The sequence below is a fragment of the Talaromyces proteolyticus genome (assembly GCF_021365285.1).
Source record: "Talaromyces proteolyticus strain PMI_201 chromosome Unknown BGW36scaffold_6, whole genome shotgun sequence".
Classification (NCBI taxonomy): domain Eukaryota; kingdom Fungi; phylum Ascomycota; class Eurotiomycetes; order Eurotiales; family Trichocomaceae; genus Talaromyces; species Talaromyces proteolyticus.
Genome location: NW_025764282.1, coordinates 366,075 through 380,737, shown reverse-complemented (window position 1 = coordinate 380,737; position 14,663 = coordinate 366,075). Strand labels below are relative to the sequence as shown.

The following is a 14,663-nucleotide window of genomic DNA, read 5'->3' as shown; positions in this document are numbered from 1 at the left end:
AATACCTAATCATCAATATGTTCTCTCTTGGTAAGCAGGTATTCATTCATGTTTTCGTATTACGGTTCGCTGTCTCTTGCTTTGGGCTCTGCAGCGATCCAGATGGTAGCAATATCTTCTTCAAACTAGCTGCAAGACGCTGCATCGGCGGAAGTAATAATATCAATCGTACTCCGTGTGCATTTTATATTCAATGTTATATAGACTAGTCGATAATCATGATCAGAGCCATGCCAGGATCCACGCAGGACGCCCACAGACCCAGGTGCCCGCAGCAGCCAGCATCCTACTAGCCCTGTCACGCTCGACCAAGTGTATATTACTGCTACTGCCATGATCGTATTGGCTGACGAGCACTTACTACTCAGTGCTGTGTGCACTGTGCAGAGGAACCGACGAATGGGCGGCGGTTGAGACCACTACCGCCCAATACGGTTACCCGCCCCTCTACCTGGTCCTATCAGCAGTAGTGTACGGTGGTGTAATTGACTACAATAGTAGGAGTATATTACAGTATTAATTACCAACTTACGGAGCAAAGAGGAAGCAACTTAAAGTACAGACCACTAGCTGGTCGTGCCTTCTGTCGTGCCACCCAATCTGGTCTTGCCCTCTTTCTTCCCTCGACTCCCGCCGCGACTCCAGGAAAAAGCAAAAAGCAGATCCAACTGTTGCAAAGAAGGCAAAAATATATATAAATATATCAATTGTTGGGCTCATTGTACATTTTGTTGATTCCCTGTGTTTTCTACCTTCTCGCCTCTGCTCCTTGGCCCGGGCATTCCTTGCTGCAACCCGGATCGTCCTGCTGCCACTTTTTGCTGACGCCACCTCCAGCCAGGTCACCACAACTCACCACTCACCACTCACCACCGGACACAACCCAGAGCCTTGACCTTTTCCTTCGGCTCGCAACACCATCCCAGCCCACGACCTGATTTTATATGTCAAAGGTTATGCCGCCTTTGCATCGGTACTGAGCCTGCCCAGATCTTTATAGTCCGACCTCAGATCACCGATCCTCTGATCCGCAACCGCTGTTCCACCCCCCACCAGCGCTGGTAGACGGAACGAGCGCTCAACGAAGCCCACGTTCAATGCCTCTATGTCTTGAGTCCTACAGGGGAATGAGAGAATTCTCTCGGGCCGACTCCGATTTCACAACCCAACGCCAAGCAGGTGCTCCCTGAACGTCTGCTCAGGTCGGAGAATGCACCGGTCGCGCTTCAAGACACTGTCCATAGCATCTTCTCGCGATGGGGTTGTTTGAGCGCCGGTCGTCAAGGGCAGGCCTCGAAGACGTTGAGCGACCAGCCCCCCCTAAGCGGTCCAACTCCAACAACACGAACACGAATACTCCTCCCCCTCCTGTCGAGTCGACCGGTAATGGACCCAGCAGAGCCGGCGACACCTCCGAGTCAGGACTGTCCTTTGCAAATAGGATGCTGGCATCCAAACACAATATAAAACTATCTGCCCTGAAAAATGACTCACACTCATCTCACCATGCATTCCATTTTCTCCCTCATTCCTCCACCAATTCGAGGGCTTCTTCTGCCAAAACCTCCTCCAGCTCTCTGCAGGCATTGAATGAAGATCCAGTAACCGACCCCTTGAAAGGTCTGGACCATCCACATTTGGGAAGAAGATTATCCCAGCAGCTTGAACATAATTTACGACCTCTTTTACCTACCACCCAACATGTCAACACCTCTGCCGACCTACCCGTTTATCCGGATCAGTCTTACGCCGTCCTACAGTCTCAAGTCTACCCACCTCCGTATAAACCTTTTCTTCGAGGTCGCAGCTCCTATCCATCTCATGTAGAGCACCCCAGGCACCGTGAGCATTCGCTGTCGCTAGGTGCTCATACCCTGGACAATACACCTGTTACGAGTCCAGGTCTATTTGGGGGCCGAAGCGCCCGCACTTCTCCGTCGGTCGGCTCTGACGACGAAGCGTTCACATTTAGCCCTTATCTGCACCCAACCCACCTTCAGCCCCCGAAAGAGTGAGTTGTCCAAGCCCTCTACCTTGCAAAGACCGTCTCCACTGATATACTGTGCGTAGAACACATACTGCCGAAGTTGAGCGCGATCTGCAAACTGGCAACAAACTGATCAACGACTACGAAGTGCTGGAAGAACTCGGTCGAGGAGAACATGGCAAGGTCAAACTGGGCCGTCACTTGCCCACCAAGCAACCAGTTGCCATCAAGATTGTCCAGCGCTACTCAAAGCGCCGCCGCCTAGGAAAATTGGGAAACCCGGAAGACAAAGTTAAAAAAGAAGTAGCTATTCTTAAGAAAGCTCGACATCCCAACGTGGTTAGTCTTCTAGAGGTCATCGATGACCCAAACCGCCAAAAAGTGTATATTGTTCTAGAATACGTCGAAAACGGAGAGATCAAGTGGCGGAAAAAGGGCATCAAGGAGATCGTCCACGTCGACAAGTTACGTTTGGAGCGAGAAAAGAACGGCTACCCGGACTCACCCTTTTTCGAGGAAGAAGGCCAACAGTTAGTTCGCGCCCTTCAGGCTCAACGGAAATTCAGGGAAAAAAATCGAGAGAAAAGGCGCGCACAAACTCAGACCCATAATCTACAAAACATACCCGCCTGGAGTTTGGAACATGGTGGCGAATCAGATGAAGAATTTGGCCCGGAATTGTCATTGGCACGCACCCTCAGTCGTAATTTGGCCTCACATGAGCCAGTCGAGAATCATATATCGCCAAGTCAGTCGTACACAAGCTCGACATCGGAGCTAGAACGCCACATGCGTGATGCCAACTTGGCAGCTGTTGAGGGTAGCATGTATGGTGCGTATGCGTCGGACTATCCATTTGAGCGACGATATAGTACAGCATCAAGTTTATTAGGTTATTCATCATCGGAGGCTGACTACTTTAACGACGACGATGACATGTCATACGTTCCTTGCTTGACAATCGAAGAAGCTCGCAATGCTTTTCGAGACGCAGTACTTGGTTTGGAGTATCTGCATTACCAGGGCATCATACACCGTGACATCAAACCAGCAAATCTACTAGTTACCTCTAAAGGTCAGGTCAAGATTTCCGATTTTGGCGTATCCTATCTCGGCAGACCAATTAGGGATGAAGATGAAGAGCAGGTAACTGAGACCGATGCCACCGAGCTAGATGATGCCCGAGGCGAACTCTCCAAGACTGTCGGCACTCCGGCTTTCTATGCACCGGAGTTGTGTTATAGTGGTGACGATTATGTTGACGCTAACGGCAAGGGTCCTAAAATCACAGGTGCTATCGATATTTGGTCTCTAGGGGTCACTCTCTATGGCATGATTTTCGGACGGTTACCCTTTGTCTCTGATGATGAATACGGCCTTTTTCAATCGATTGGGAAAAATGAGCTTTTTATTCCCAGTAAGCGCCTCAAACCGGTTGAAGTCGATCTGCCGAAGGTCAATGCCGAACATCGCCCAGCAGTGATGAACTGCAACAAGCGTCTGGACAATGAGTTCGTCTACGAAGACATTGATGAAAAGCTACGAGATCTTCTACAACGTCTTTTAACCAAAGACCCTCAAAAACGCATTACCATCAAAGAGATCAAGACCCACGAATGGATTCTTGAGGATTTGAAAGAAGATCCTGCAGACTGGGTTGTAAAGACTGACCCGCAAAGCAAGGGCAATCGGATCGAAGTATCGAACGAAGAAGTTACAAGTGCAGTCAGCAAAGTTCCCTTTGTCGACCGCGTTCGCTCGCAAATGGCTAGGTGGTCAGGCTACATTGTGGGTCGGCGAGAAAGTCGTGGCCAACCCAAGAGGACTGCAAGCGCTGCAGGGACCTCCGCTGAATCATTTCTCTCTTCTCGAGATAGAATCGGTGGTCGCCGAGCTAGTTTACGCGGCGATGAGGATATCCATCGGTCTATTAGAACTACGAGAGAATCAGATCATCCGTTGTCCCAGAGTGTAACTGCTAGCCCTGACGATCCATCTGACCGACGTTCATACTTCCATCAAGAGGAAAGCCATGTATCATCGTCATCATCCGCCACCCATCAAACTCCGAGACCTCACCTTCCGGGGCGTTTCCCCTCATCTATGTCGAGCGCCGCCTCGACAAAAACCGTCAGGCCGCCGTCTCCGCCCTCGTACACCGGAATGTCGACGTTTCCTTCTAGTGAGACTCCACAGGAGATTGTTCATCCCAGTTCGTCTAATCTCGATGGAATCTTCACTGGAGCTGGTCGCCGAAGATCTAAGGAACTCGGCGACGACGACGAAGAAAGTTCGGAACGGCCTCGACTAACAGATCACGCTAATGTTGATAACGATGCTCATTCAGAACCCAGTTTGGCGTGGAATGCAGCCTCGGCGACTGGTCATGTCGTGACTCCCAGTCGCTGGAAAGATGATAGTCGCCCTCACAGCCAAGGCGAAAACGTAATCACTTTCTCACCATCATCAGGACACCGTCGTAATCGCTCAGAACAACTTGGCCGCGGCAACAACACTGATTACTTGCAAATCGCCAAAGAGGCACTATTCCCCCAAACCGAAGAACATTCTCAGGCTGGACAGGAAGGATCGGGTAATGGTGGCCATGAGAATGAGGATGGGGGATCAAGCCAAGCTAGCCCTGCCGAATCTACTCATAACCTCGGAAGTACAGGTCTAATAACATCTCCGCCATCTGCTGCCACTATGTCAACTACATCCATCGATGAGTGTGCTAGTGGAACATCTCGTAGTGCTTCACATCCCAGCATACCTTCGGTCGTGTCAGGGGCTTCGTCTCTCTCCAATGATGGACTGAACATCCATATAAAGGAACGGGAGAAAGATACGGACTCGGTTGCGTACGTTCCTCCCATTCTGCGGACCGGTGATACGATCACTGCCAGAAATTATCGTCATCATCGTTCCCCCGAGGATGAAGAGTACCGGTACGACTGTGATGACGAAGATGGCGATTCGGAAGATGAAGGCATTGTCTTCGGCAAAAAGAAAGAGAAAGCACAGTTTTGATTTCATTTACGAGGTCTCTATAGACATCACTCTTGGTTGGCCTCATGACCTTTTCTACCTTTGATGACACTTGGATTTTCCACGGCTGTCTGTTCTACTGGACTTCAGATCCCCTTTCAATTACGATAAAGATATTTTATATCAGCATTATGAGCTTTGGGTTTCCGCTGGAGTGAAGGTTTCCTTGTCACTCTCTATGTGCGAATATGTATAGTACGCTAGTATCACTCTTTCCCATTTGTGATGGGTACGCTCCAACGAGTTTGGCATAGCTCGTATGTAATTGTCATTGGTTCTTGAGCAAAACATGATCGATTGATGGGATGGAATCCCTCTGTTTTAGCATTGAAGGCGTTTTCTTCATGGATGTTTTGGGATTTGGCTTATGTTTTTTTTCTTGTATATATTCCGCGATACGATACATCGCGTTCTACCCTTTTGGATCTGGACTACTAGATGAACAAGAATTTTGTTCACATTGGTGATTAAGAGTAACATCCTTGTAGATGATTTAATCGGTGCCTGTGATGAGCGATTGAGCGAATCAGGTCAACTGTCCACATTAAGGGTGTATTGGTTCTACACAGCCTAGCCTCATGGTGTATTCCTGGGTTTCTCTTGGGTATCTTATTTTTGGAAATTTTTAGACCATGTTCTTTGTTAACTATCAAACAATGTTACAAGTATGCTCAGCAGTACCTCACAAACAGACTATCATTGTACTAGCAACCAATCCTTCCCCATAACACCGGTTCTAGCGCATGTGGCTGGACAGTTTGGGGTCCAGAACAAGCAGATATCCGGTTTGAGCTGTGAGTGAAATTGTCACAGAGGCGGAAACGCATCACCTAGTATTAATACATGGTACTATTGGGGAGCTACGTAGTCCGCCGGTTTCAAGTTGTTTGACATCATTATCGTGAGAAAATCTAGGCGATTGTGGAATGCGCCGTGATTGGCCGCTCCATTGGGGGATGGCAGTGCAGCGTTGGTCGCGTTTCACCCTGGAACTTCCTTGCATTAAGGTATACTTTGATCGTGGCTGTGCAGCCCGGGAATCTCTAGCGAAATTTGTCTCCAATTTGTTTAATGCCTGACCTTGACGACATCGATGGTGACTATCGCAGTGGTGACGGTACTAAGAAGCCGGATCGGGAATATCAATGTAGGCAACAATATTGTTTATCGATGACTTGGCTAGTGTCGATGCTTTTTCCAGCTGAACTATGTACTATATCAGAATACGATGGTTGCGAGTTGAAAGCGTCGACAACAAGCATACCAGTTGACGCTAACGGAGAAGATTAATACAGAGTAGGAAGCTGGACGGTCACATCAGCGTTCATATGGGGCCTGACATAGATGAGTACATCCCTGCTTTGCCATGTACTTACTCTACATACAATAATGATGATGATGATGATGATGATGATGATGATGCTGATGATAATAATAACGGCGAGGGATGTGTCCGATTGAGTGAATGCCAGCGTTTGTGCATTCTGGACACATGGCCGTTGGATGCCAGATGGATACCTGATTTCAGCTTCATATGCAGCAGCCAATAATAGAAGCCAGTCCCTGGTCCCCTGCCTGAGATCATCCATTATTAACACGTCCACCAGCCTGGCCGAGTCGAATCACAGAAGGCGCTGATCCTCTGCTGTCATCAATTGCGCTGCGCTACGCTCCTGATTAAACATTGATCTCGACTCGTCTATCATTACATGCTGGACCCGCCTATCGTTCACTGCTAGCTTGTTCGGCCCAGGTGAACGAGGCGATGCCAGCCCTGCCCTGGGAAAGGCATCAAGGTATCATAAGCTCCCCGGCATAATTGGACCCTTGATGGGATGCAAGCTGCCGACGACACATTCTGTCAGTCTAGCGACCGTCAGTGCATATATGGAAAGATCGGGCTATTCCTGTTTGGCGGTTGGGATTGACCATTCAGTCTGGATGTGATTGTGAACGCGAACGCGAATGCGAGTGTGATTGTCGTTGCCAATGGGGAGGATTATTCTATCGATAATATTAAAATATGAATAATTAGGTCGTAGTTAGTTAGCATTTAACGTTCTTCCCCTCCTTCCACGCCCAGCGCCGACGCCAAGACCGCTTCTCCAGCGCCTGCGAACTCCGTCTGCTCTTCTTCTTTTCAAATGCCGATCGTCCCTTGAGCAGCCCGTCGCTCTGTCCTGTCTGTCACCTATAAATAACCCGTGTCTGTCCGTTTCGCGGCCTGAGTCCTTCTGACGCGGTGCTGAGAGGAGAAAAGAGTGCGAGTGAGGGAGCTGCGGCTGATGTTAACAAGGCTGACCGCAAGGCACTCTCTCTCTCGTCTGCATCACCACCAGGCTCGCTCCCCCCGGAACTCGCGTAATAACATCTGATTCCTCGCCGGAAACTATTCCTGGCACTCGCTCTTTTTGCTTGTCCTTGTTCCATTCGGCGTGTTGCTCTGAATTCCACGTTTGTGACGCGCAGGACCAGCCGACTGCACCCCTCCACCCATCTCTTTTGGGGGGCATTCTATCTGGTCCAAGCTCCTGCGCTGCATCTCTGGTGTCTATTTTGAGCCATCCAGCAGTGCACACCCCAACTTCACAGCCTCGTTGTGGTTCTGACTTGCTGTTGATATTATTTTTGACAATTGCCCAGTCACCACAATGGAGGGCCACAGTCCCTATTCAAATCGCAGCCGGTCGCCCTCTGCCAGCGTGAACAATCGCAATGTCAGCCCCTCACCGCATGCACCCTTCCACGACGTGAATGCGATTTCGCTCGACCCGTCTATGATCTCGGCGACTGGCACCTTCTCCGACGTCTCTTACGCATCTGCTCTACCGGAATCGACTGGCACCGAACCCTTCGCGGTCAATAATAATTCTTTCCTCGCCGCCCAACATCCCTCCCCCCACTCAGACAACGCTTTCGTGCACAATCAGCAGTTTTCGTCATCCTTTGCTGCCAGTTTTAGCAACCAGCTCGAGCAGTCGTCCGGTCACCAGGAGGAGAACTTTTCAAACTTGCTCCATTCCAACCCGACTGATTTCGACTTTACACAGTACCCGACAGATAATACTGGCGTATCGAGCAACTTCGAGTCTTCACTGTTGCTTGACCCTCAGCAACAGACTCAACAATCTTCGCAAGGAACCCAATTGATGAATTCAGGTGACCTCTCAGGCCAGATGGGATCTCCTCATTTGTTGACCCCCGAGCATCGCTCATCCCCTGGCAATAGCCACACTTCACCGCCGGTTGCGTCACCCCCGTTCTATTCACCTCAACATTCTCGCCATACATCATTGGATCCCGTCAGCGCTGCCTATATGACTAGTCAGTCTCAAACAGATTGGCAGGGAATGCTAGGGAATCCAGCTTTTCAAGGCCATCGCCGTGCTCCATCGGAGCATTCAGATGTTTCCTCAGTTTCCCACCACTCGCCTTACACGGGCCAACAAGAATCGTTTGAGACTGTCGATGGCACATCACCTTCTCTCGTTGCACAAAATGATCCCATTCTTTATGACAATGCTTTGGGGATTGAAGCGTTTACCTTGTCAGAACAACAGCAGCAACAACAGCAAGGGCTAAGCCCTCGCCATAGCCCTTTTGTCTCGCCGCAAATACCTTCCCAGGATGTCAGTAATGAGGGGTTTTTTCTTGCTGGGCAGCAAGCCACTACTCAGTTCCCTGCGATGCCAACTGACATCTATGCTGCACCTAATGAAGGTGTAATGGCAAACATGCAGGCACAAGATTTGCAGTCTGCAGATGGCGGCCAGCTCAATAACATGGGTCCTCCACCATCCATTAATGTAGAGTTCGCTCCTCCCTCTAGGATACCCAGCTTTGGTCCTGGAAATGACGCTGATTTTGATGGACTTTCGCCGCCTTCCCGTAAGTTTATGAACACTTCTCGGTGTTTTACGATGACACATACTAATTTATAACCAAAAAGGCTCTCGAGGAAGAAGTAAATCTGACCCATTTGGGCGTCCTAACCCTAATCGCCCACATTCATCCTCTGTATCATCAACTGGCAGTATGGACCCTGCTGTGGGATCTTCTCCGCGGTCCTTGTCACCCTTCAACCCAATGGGTGGGTCGCGTAGTAATCCTGGATCTCGGGATGTTTCGCCAGCATCCAAATCAGGCCGCCGACTATCTACGTCTTCCATTGAAAGTCGTAATTATATTCTTGACCTGGCTGATCCCCAGCGTTCCGGAGCAACTACCAGCGAGTCAAGGCGTACCCAAAAGCATCCTGCCACGTTCCAGTGCACCCTCTGTCCCAAACGCTTTACTCGCGCATATAACTTGCGTTCTCATCTCCGAACTCATACGGATGAACGCCCGTTCGTTTGTACGGTATGTGGAAAAGCCTTTGCGCGCCAGCATGACCGAAAGAGGCATGAGGGATTACATTCAGGTGAGAAAAAGTTCGTGTGCCGCGGTGACCTTTCTGGAGGAGCCCAGTGGGGGTGTGGCCGAAGGTTTGCTCGTGCAGATGCTCTGGGCCGTCATTTCCGGTCGGAGGCTGGCAGGATATGTATTAAGCCTTTGTTGGATGAAGAAGCCGACGAGAGGAATAGAATTATGATGGAGCAGCAGCAACAGGCTGGGCATCTGCAACCTGTTCAACAACCCCTCATGGTTGCCGGCTTGGATAGTCAGTCGGGATTTACGCTTCCTGCTGCTCTGCTTGCTCAATACCCGGCTTTGCAGACTTTACAATGGGACCAGATTGCGACGACTGCAGATGATCCTAATGATATCAGCGGCCGAAGCAGTTTTGATGCCAGCTCAGGCGGGGAATATGGGTATGATGACGACGATCTTGGCGGTAGTTTCAATGCTACTGGGTCCATGTACGGTATTAATAACTCTGGGGCCCAGAATTTTGGCATAAACCCACCGAATCCTAATTTCGGGGGCCAGGAATGGCAACAATAGTTGGGAAACGGCTTTGTCCCTATTTAATTCCTTTCTTCTTGTGAGCCTTATAGAGTGGATCATGGCGTTTGGAAATGGGACGGAAAATGAGACTGAATTTGCACAGGATTATGATCCTATGATCCTATGTCTTGACTGTGTTGAGCTTTGGCCTAGTTGATTTGTTTTGGATGATATCTTGCTGGTTTGGAACAGGCCTTTTCACGGCTGCATGATTTGGTGATGACAATCGCTGTTTTGTTCTTACACATATTTATACCCGGGAATATGTTCCACATTTTGAAATTTATTCACATTTGCTATCATTCTTCTTGCCCCCTTTCAGTTCTCTCATGACTTTTTCATTTCACTTTTCTTCATTGGGAGGAATTGCATTAGATTTCTTAGATAATGGTAGATTTCCACCACTTTTGACTAAACTCTCGATTTTGCTGATAGTACATATGTAGAGACGTTCACTCTAAGAATTTGGATAGATTTAAAGTAAAATCATCATTGATATCGATAAGGACACCTAAGTCTAGGACTCCATCTGTACAACCATCAAATTGACGGGGAAAATTATGGATACAATTAACAACAACGATGAATACACAAAAATAACAACAGGTATCTATCCGCGGCAGACTCGATGAAATAAATTGAAAATCTTTCTATATTAGCGGTTTTCGTTGCTGATGACTGTGTTGCTGCGAAACCAGCTTATCAAGTTCGATAATCCACTTGCGAGAAAATTCTTCCTCAGTAAAACGTAACGCGGACCGACGAGCTCGTAAACGCATGGCCACTTTTTCTTCTTCAGGAAGTGCCAATGCAGCCTCGAATGCAGCGGCAAATTCCTCTTCGGTAGAAGCACGGAAGCCTGTGGCACCATCGCCGAGATCAATCACGATGTCTTCGCGAGGACCGCCAGAATCATGTACCACACTGATTAGCCCCGCGGCTTGGTATTCTACTACGCCAATGCCGAAATGCTCGTTCCACATTGCGTTGGTACCGATGGAGGAGGTCCGTAGGTGAGAGAGAATCGCAGGCCAGCTGGCATCGCATAAGAACTCTGTCTGCTCACGGATATGCAGTTCGTGGGCGAGGAGACGGAGGTTGTAGATATGTGTCTCATCTGGACTGGAATGCCGCACTGAACCGATGAGAATGAGTTTTGGTGTTCGTTGTGATGAAGTTGCTGGGTCCTTCCGTCTCTGACTGAGGAATCGAGAGAAAGCACGGAGAACTAGCGAGTGGTTCTTTTCAGGCCGGAACTGAGCAATATAGAGAATACTGGGTTCGCGAGTTGATTCGCTGGCACTGCTCACTTCGATCGAAGAGTGCAATTCTGAAACTGCTGTTGGCGGGAATACCACCGTGGCTTTCTTGTGTTCGAGGATTTTTCGCGAGGGGCCCCAAAGGGAGTCGATATGCGCCGAAGTCCAGGAAGAATTCGTCATGACCACATCAACCTTGCTTCCAACCCAACCATAAAGGCTAGCGAATAATCTCCAGTATTTTTTCTTCGCCACGCCTTTCCAACCAGCTCCAGCTCCCGAGTTCAAGCCCTTGACGCCACTTCCATCATCAAGAGATTCGAGCATGTCGGTAGAAATTGTAGGGTAATGGACATAGGCTCCGGTAGGTACCGAGGGGAAGAAGTATTTGCACAATGCTATTGTGAATGCGTAGCCCATTGTGTCGACGTATATATCAGGAACCAGGAGGTTGAATGCATCTATTGCAACGATTAAAGATCCCAAGGACTGGCCGAGAAGCGTCATGTGTGGATACATGCTGCTGAGAATATATTTCCGCGTGGAGAGATACAACAACACAACAGTGGGTGCGTGGAGTCGCATATTGAATCGAGTCTGCATATTTTCCATGTCAGTACTTGCTTGAACTTCTCAACATTCACTCTTATCTGGCACTTACCTCGACCCTCTCAATCATGGCAGTCTTAGTCACTTCATGATCACCGGTATATATCACGCATATAGCCTGTTATGATAATGTTAGAGCCCGAAATTGTGTATATAGGATGCATAAAACAAACCTTTGGCCATCGCTCTTGGGTTGCTTTTACAGCAGTCCAAAGAACACGTTCGCCACCCCCGCCAGCGTTACTGCAAGTATAGTTAGATAAATTTCCTAAAATAGAGCGACATGAATGAAAAAAGAATAGGCATATTACCAAAAAGGATGGAAGAAGCCGATTACACCTTCCCAGTCGTCACCGACAGGCTCTCCATTGTTGGCAACTCCCGCTCCAGAATCTACTCTTTCCCAGTCTTCATCTTCTGGCCCTGCCGTTGAAGACGACTGTTTAGAGCGGAACTCTTCCTCTTCAACACGCACGCGCGAAAGAATTACTTCCCTCCGCCCGTTCGTCTTATTCTTCAGAAACCAGCCCACGGTGCGCAAAGCCGTGCTCAATACGTAGCCAGCTACAGGCGGTACCAACAAAAAGGTGGCGAGCAAGACAAGGAGGGTGATGGATGTAATTATGAACGCCATTTTTTCCCGAGAAGCGATGCTAAATAATAGATTGGTGTATCTTTCGTAGAAGTTGAGACTCTAGTCCATTCTGTATTCACGATGAGAGAAGGGAGGGGGCTCTGGCCGAGACTTGCCAGGAAGCTGATACTCCTCCCCTCTGACGAAAACTCGTGATTTTGATATAAAGAGCCTGTTGGTCATTAGTTCCAACTTCAATGTTGTCAGTCGCCGACTGGACACATCATCCTTCCCGGTGGCTTATCGGCGAGACACGTGATTATATTGGAGTAAGGCCTGGGCTAGCTCCACATCGGCCATCTCTCCACTGGAGCTTAAAAAAAGGTGGATGCGCTCCCTCCTAAACATCTTAAACATCACCAGCTCACGCATCGTTAGCAGTCTTCCGACTATCATTGAAGCTCCTAGTCTTTTTTTCAGCGTCTGCTCATTTTAAAAGTTTCTATTACACAATAATCAGATCCAATTCTCCGGCTGCCTACTCAGTCATCGGCGTACCAGCAGTAGTCATGAGACCATTACCTCCACGAACCCTACAATTGTCCCGTGTTCGACCTGTTGTCCTATCCTCCACATTTGGACGAAATATCCGAGCTTTTCATGCCACACGGTCGTCTCCATTAATTGCGGAGGTTCTTTCCGCTTCGACTGGCTTTCTTCACTACGTACACGATATCTCTGGCCTGACATGGGCGACTTCAATACCTTTGACCGCTGTTATCGTTCGCTCCTTGGTCGCCTTTCCTCTCCAAATCTACTCACGGAAACGTGCTCGACGACAAGGAGATATACTTCCGCTAGTTGTGTCCTATAGAAAATATTACGAAAAGGTGATGAAAAATCAAAAGACTACGGACAAGATTTTCATGCGGCCAGATCAAGCAGAACAGAAGTTGCGGCAAACATTGAAGGTCAAGACCAATATGTTATATAGCCGCTGGAATGTGTCCAAATATCCACAGTTGATACCTCTTCTGCAAATACCTGTTTGGTTGTCTTTGATGGAGGGCATTCGTGCTATGTGTGGTGTTAATGTTGGGATTCTTCGTTATTTGCTACCGATGCCAAATAAGGATGACGGAGGACCTGCTCTGCCTGGAACTGAACCAACCTTGGCCAGCGAAGGCGCCCTTTGGTTCCCAGATCTTCTTGTCGGAGATCCAACTGGTATACTTCCCGTCTTGCTAGGTCTTTCCATCATTGGCAATGTGCAAAGTGGTTGGAAGACCAAGAGTCTGGCCGAAACTTCAGACTTTTCAGAGCGAGAGATGATCATGTCATTGGCGAGTAAGTCCATGAAAGTGGCATTTACTGGACTCGGGATTTGGATTGCGGTATCGGCTTACGCTTCGGGTATGCCAGCCGGAATGATGCTTTATTGGATCGCTAGCTCAAATACTGCTACCCTTCAATCGCGCTTGCTGGAAAGATATATGTTTGCAAGTAAGCCTCTTGAATCCTGGACTAAGAAATATGTTCGCACTCTCAAGATCGGGGAGAAACCGCCGCCAAAGAAGTCCTTGTTGCCGTAAAGCCTTTTTTTGGGCATTGTATCACTACGGCCACCCGAGATCGAATTTCCAATTCCTTTCCAGTTTTGATTACTGGACCATTCATGCAAGTAAGCCTCAAGCAAAGTGGCACAAGCATCGGGAATTAGAAGCAGAATCAGGCACCCCACTTTATGCTGGGTGACAAATCTAGAAACCAGAAAGCACCATACCGGGTCAGACTTTACCCCAAGAGATATACCACCTATCCCGGTCATTGCATGTGGATTGATCGCATTAGTACTGGCCAGTCCTTTTGCCATGTATAGAACCGGGCCGGAGTGATCATTCCAGAAATGCTAGAGGATTTTATACCCTCTAATTCTTTCATTCTTCCGAGAGCCTAATGAGAAAAAGGGTACCTTATTGATTCTATTAATAAGTTTGCTCGGGAGAGGCTTTTCAACACATCATATTTATGACTATGTATCGATTATCGTCTTTTACAGAGAGTACACGGCCAAGGTTACAATTGGGAAGACTCTGTTCGTCTACATTTTCGAACGAGATATGGCTCTTCTCCTGTAGCCTTGGTTGGTACGAGTTCGTATGATAAATATGTGAAACAATGTTGTAGTGAAGGATAAAGTGTAATCATATACCGCTAAACGCCATGAACAAATCTAAGA

At 48.4% G+C, this 14,663-nt stretch overlaps 4 protein-coding genes across 4 annotated transcripts; 3 read left to right on the top strand and 1 right to left on the bottom strand.

Moving 5' to 3' along the window:
- Window positions 1-1,076: 1,076 nt before the first annotated feature.
- BGW36DRAFT_162039 (kinase-like domain-containing protein) lies at window positions 1,077-5,179 on the top strand. The gene is made up of 2 exons (XM_046209586.1): window positions 1,077-2,011; window positions 2,071-5,179. The coding sequence occupies exons 1-2, from the start codon at window positions 1,257-1,259 to the stop codon at window positions 5,015-5,017; spliced, it is 3,702 nt and encodes a 1,233-aa protein (XP_046071860.1). The 5' UTR covers window positions 1,077-1,256; the 3' UTR covers window positions 5,018-5,179.
- Window positions 5,180-7,686: 2,507 nt separating this feature from the next.
- On the top strand, window positions 7,687-9,979 carry BGW36DRAFT_358963 (uncharacterized protein; the record flags this gene model as incomplete). The annotated part of the gene is made up of 2 exons (XM_046214024.1): window positions 7,687-8,923; window positions 8,985-9,979. 2 exons carry the CDS (start codon window positions 7,687-7,689, stop codon window positions 9,977-9,979), a joined length of 2,232 nt encoding a protein of 743 aa, XP_046071859.1.
- Window positions 9,980-10,632: 653 nt separating this feature from the next.
- BGW36DRAFT_358962 (putative alpha-1,2-mannosyltransferase) lies at window positions 10,633-12,484 on the bottom strand (the record flags this gene model as incomplete). The annotated part of the gene is made up of 4 exons (XM_046214023.1): window positions 10,633-11,838; window positions 11,903-11,968; window positions 12,024-12,093; window positions 12,162-12,484. The coding sequence occupies 4 exons, from the start codon at window positions 12,482-12,484 to the stop codon at window positions 10,633-10,635; spliced, it is 1,665 nt and encodes a 554-aa protein (XP_046071858.1).
- A 509-nt stretch (window positions 12,485-12,993) lies between these two features.
- BGW36DRAFT_427128 (putative mitochondrial export translocase Oxa2) lies at window positions 12,994-14,016 on the top strand (the record flags this gene model as incomplete). The annotated part of the gene is made up of 1 exon (XM_046220368.1): window positions 12,994-14,016. One exon carries the CDS (start codon window positions 12,994-12,996, stop codon window positions 14,014-14,016), a length of 1,023 nt encoding a protein of 340 aa, XP_046071857.1.
- Between the last annotated feature and the right edge of the window lie 647 nt (window positions 14,017-14,663).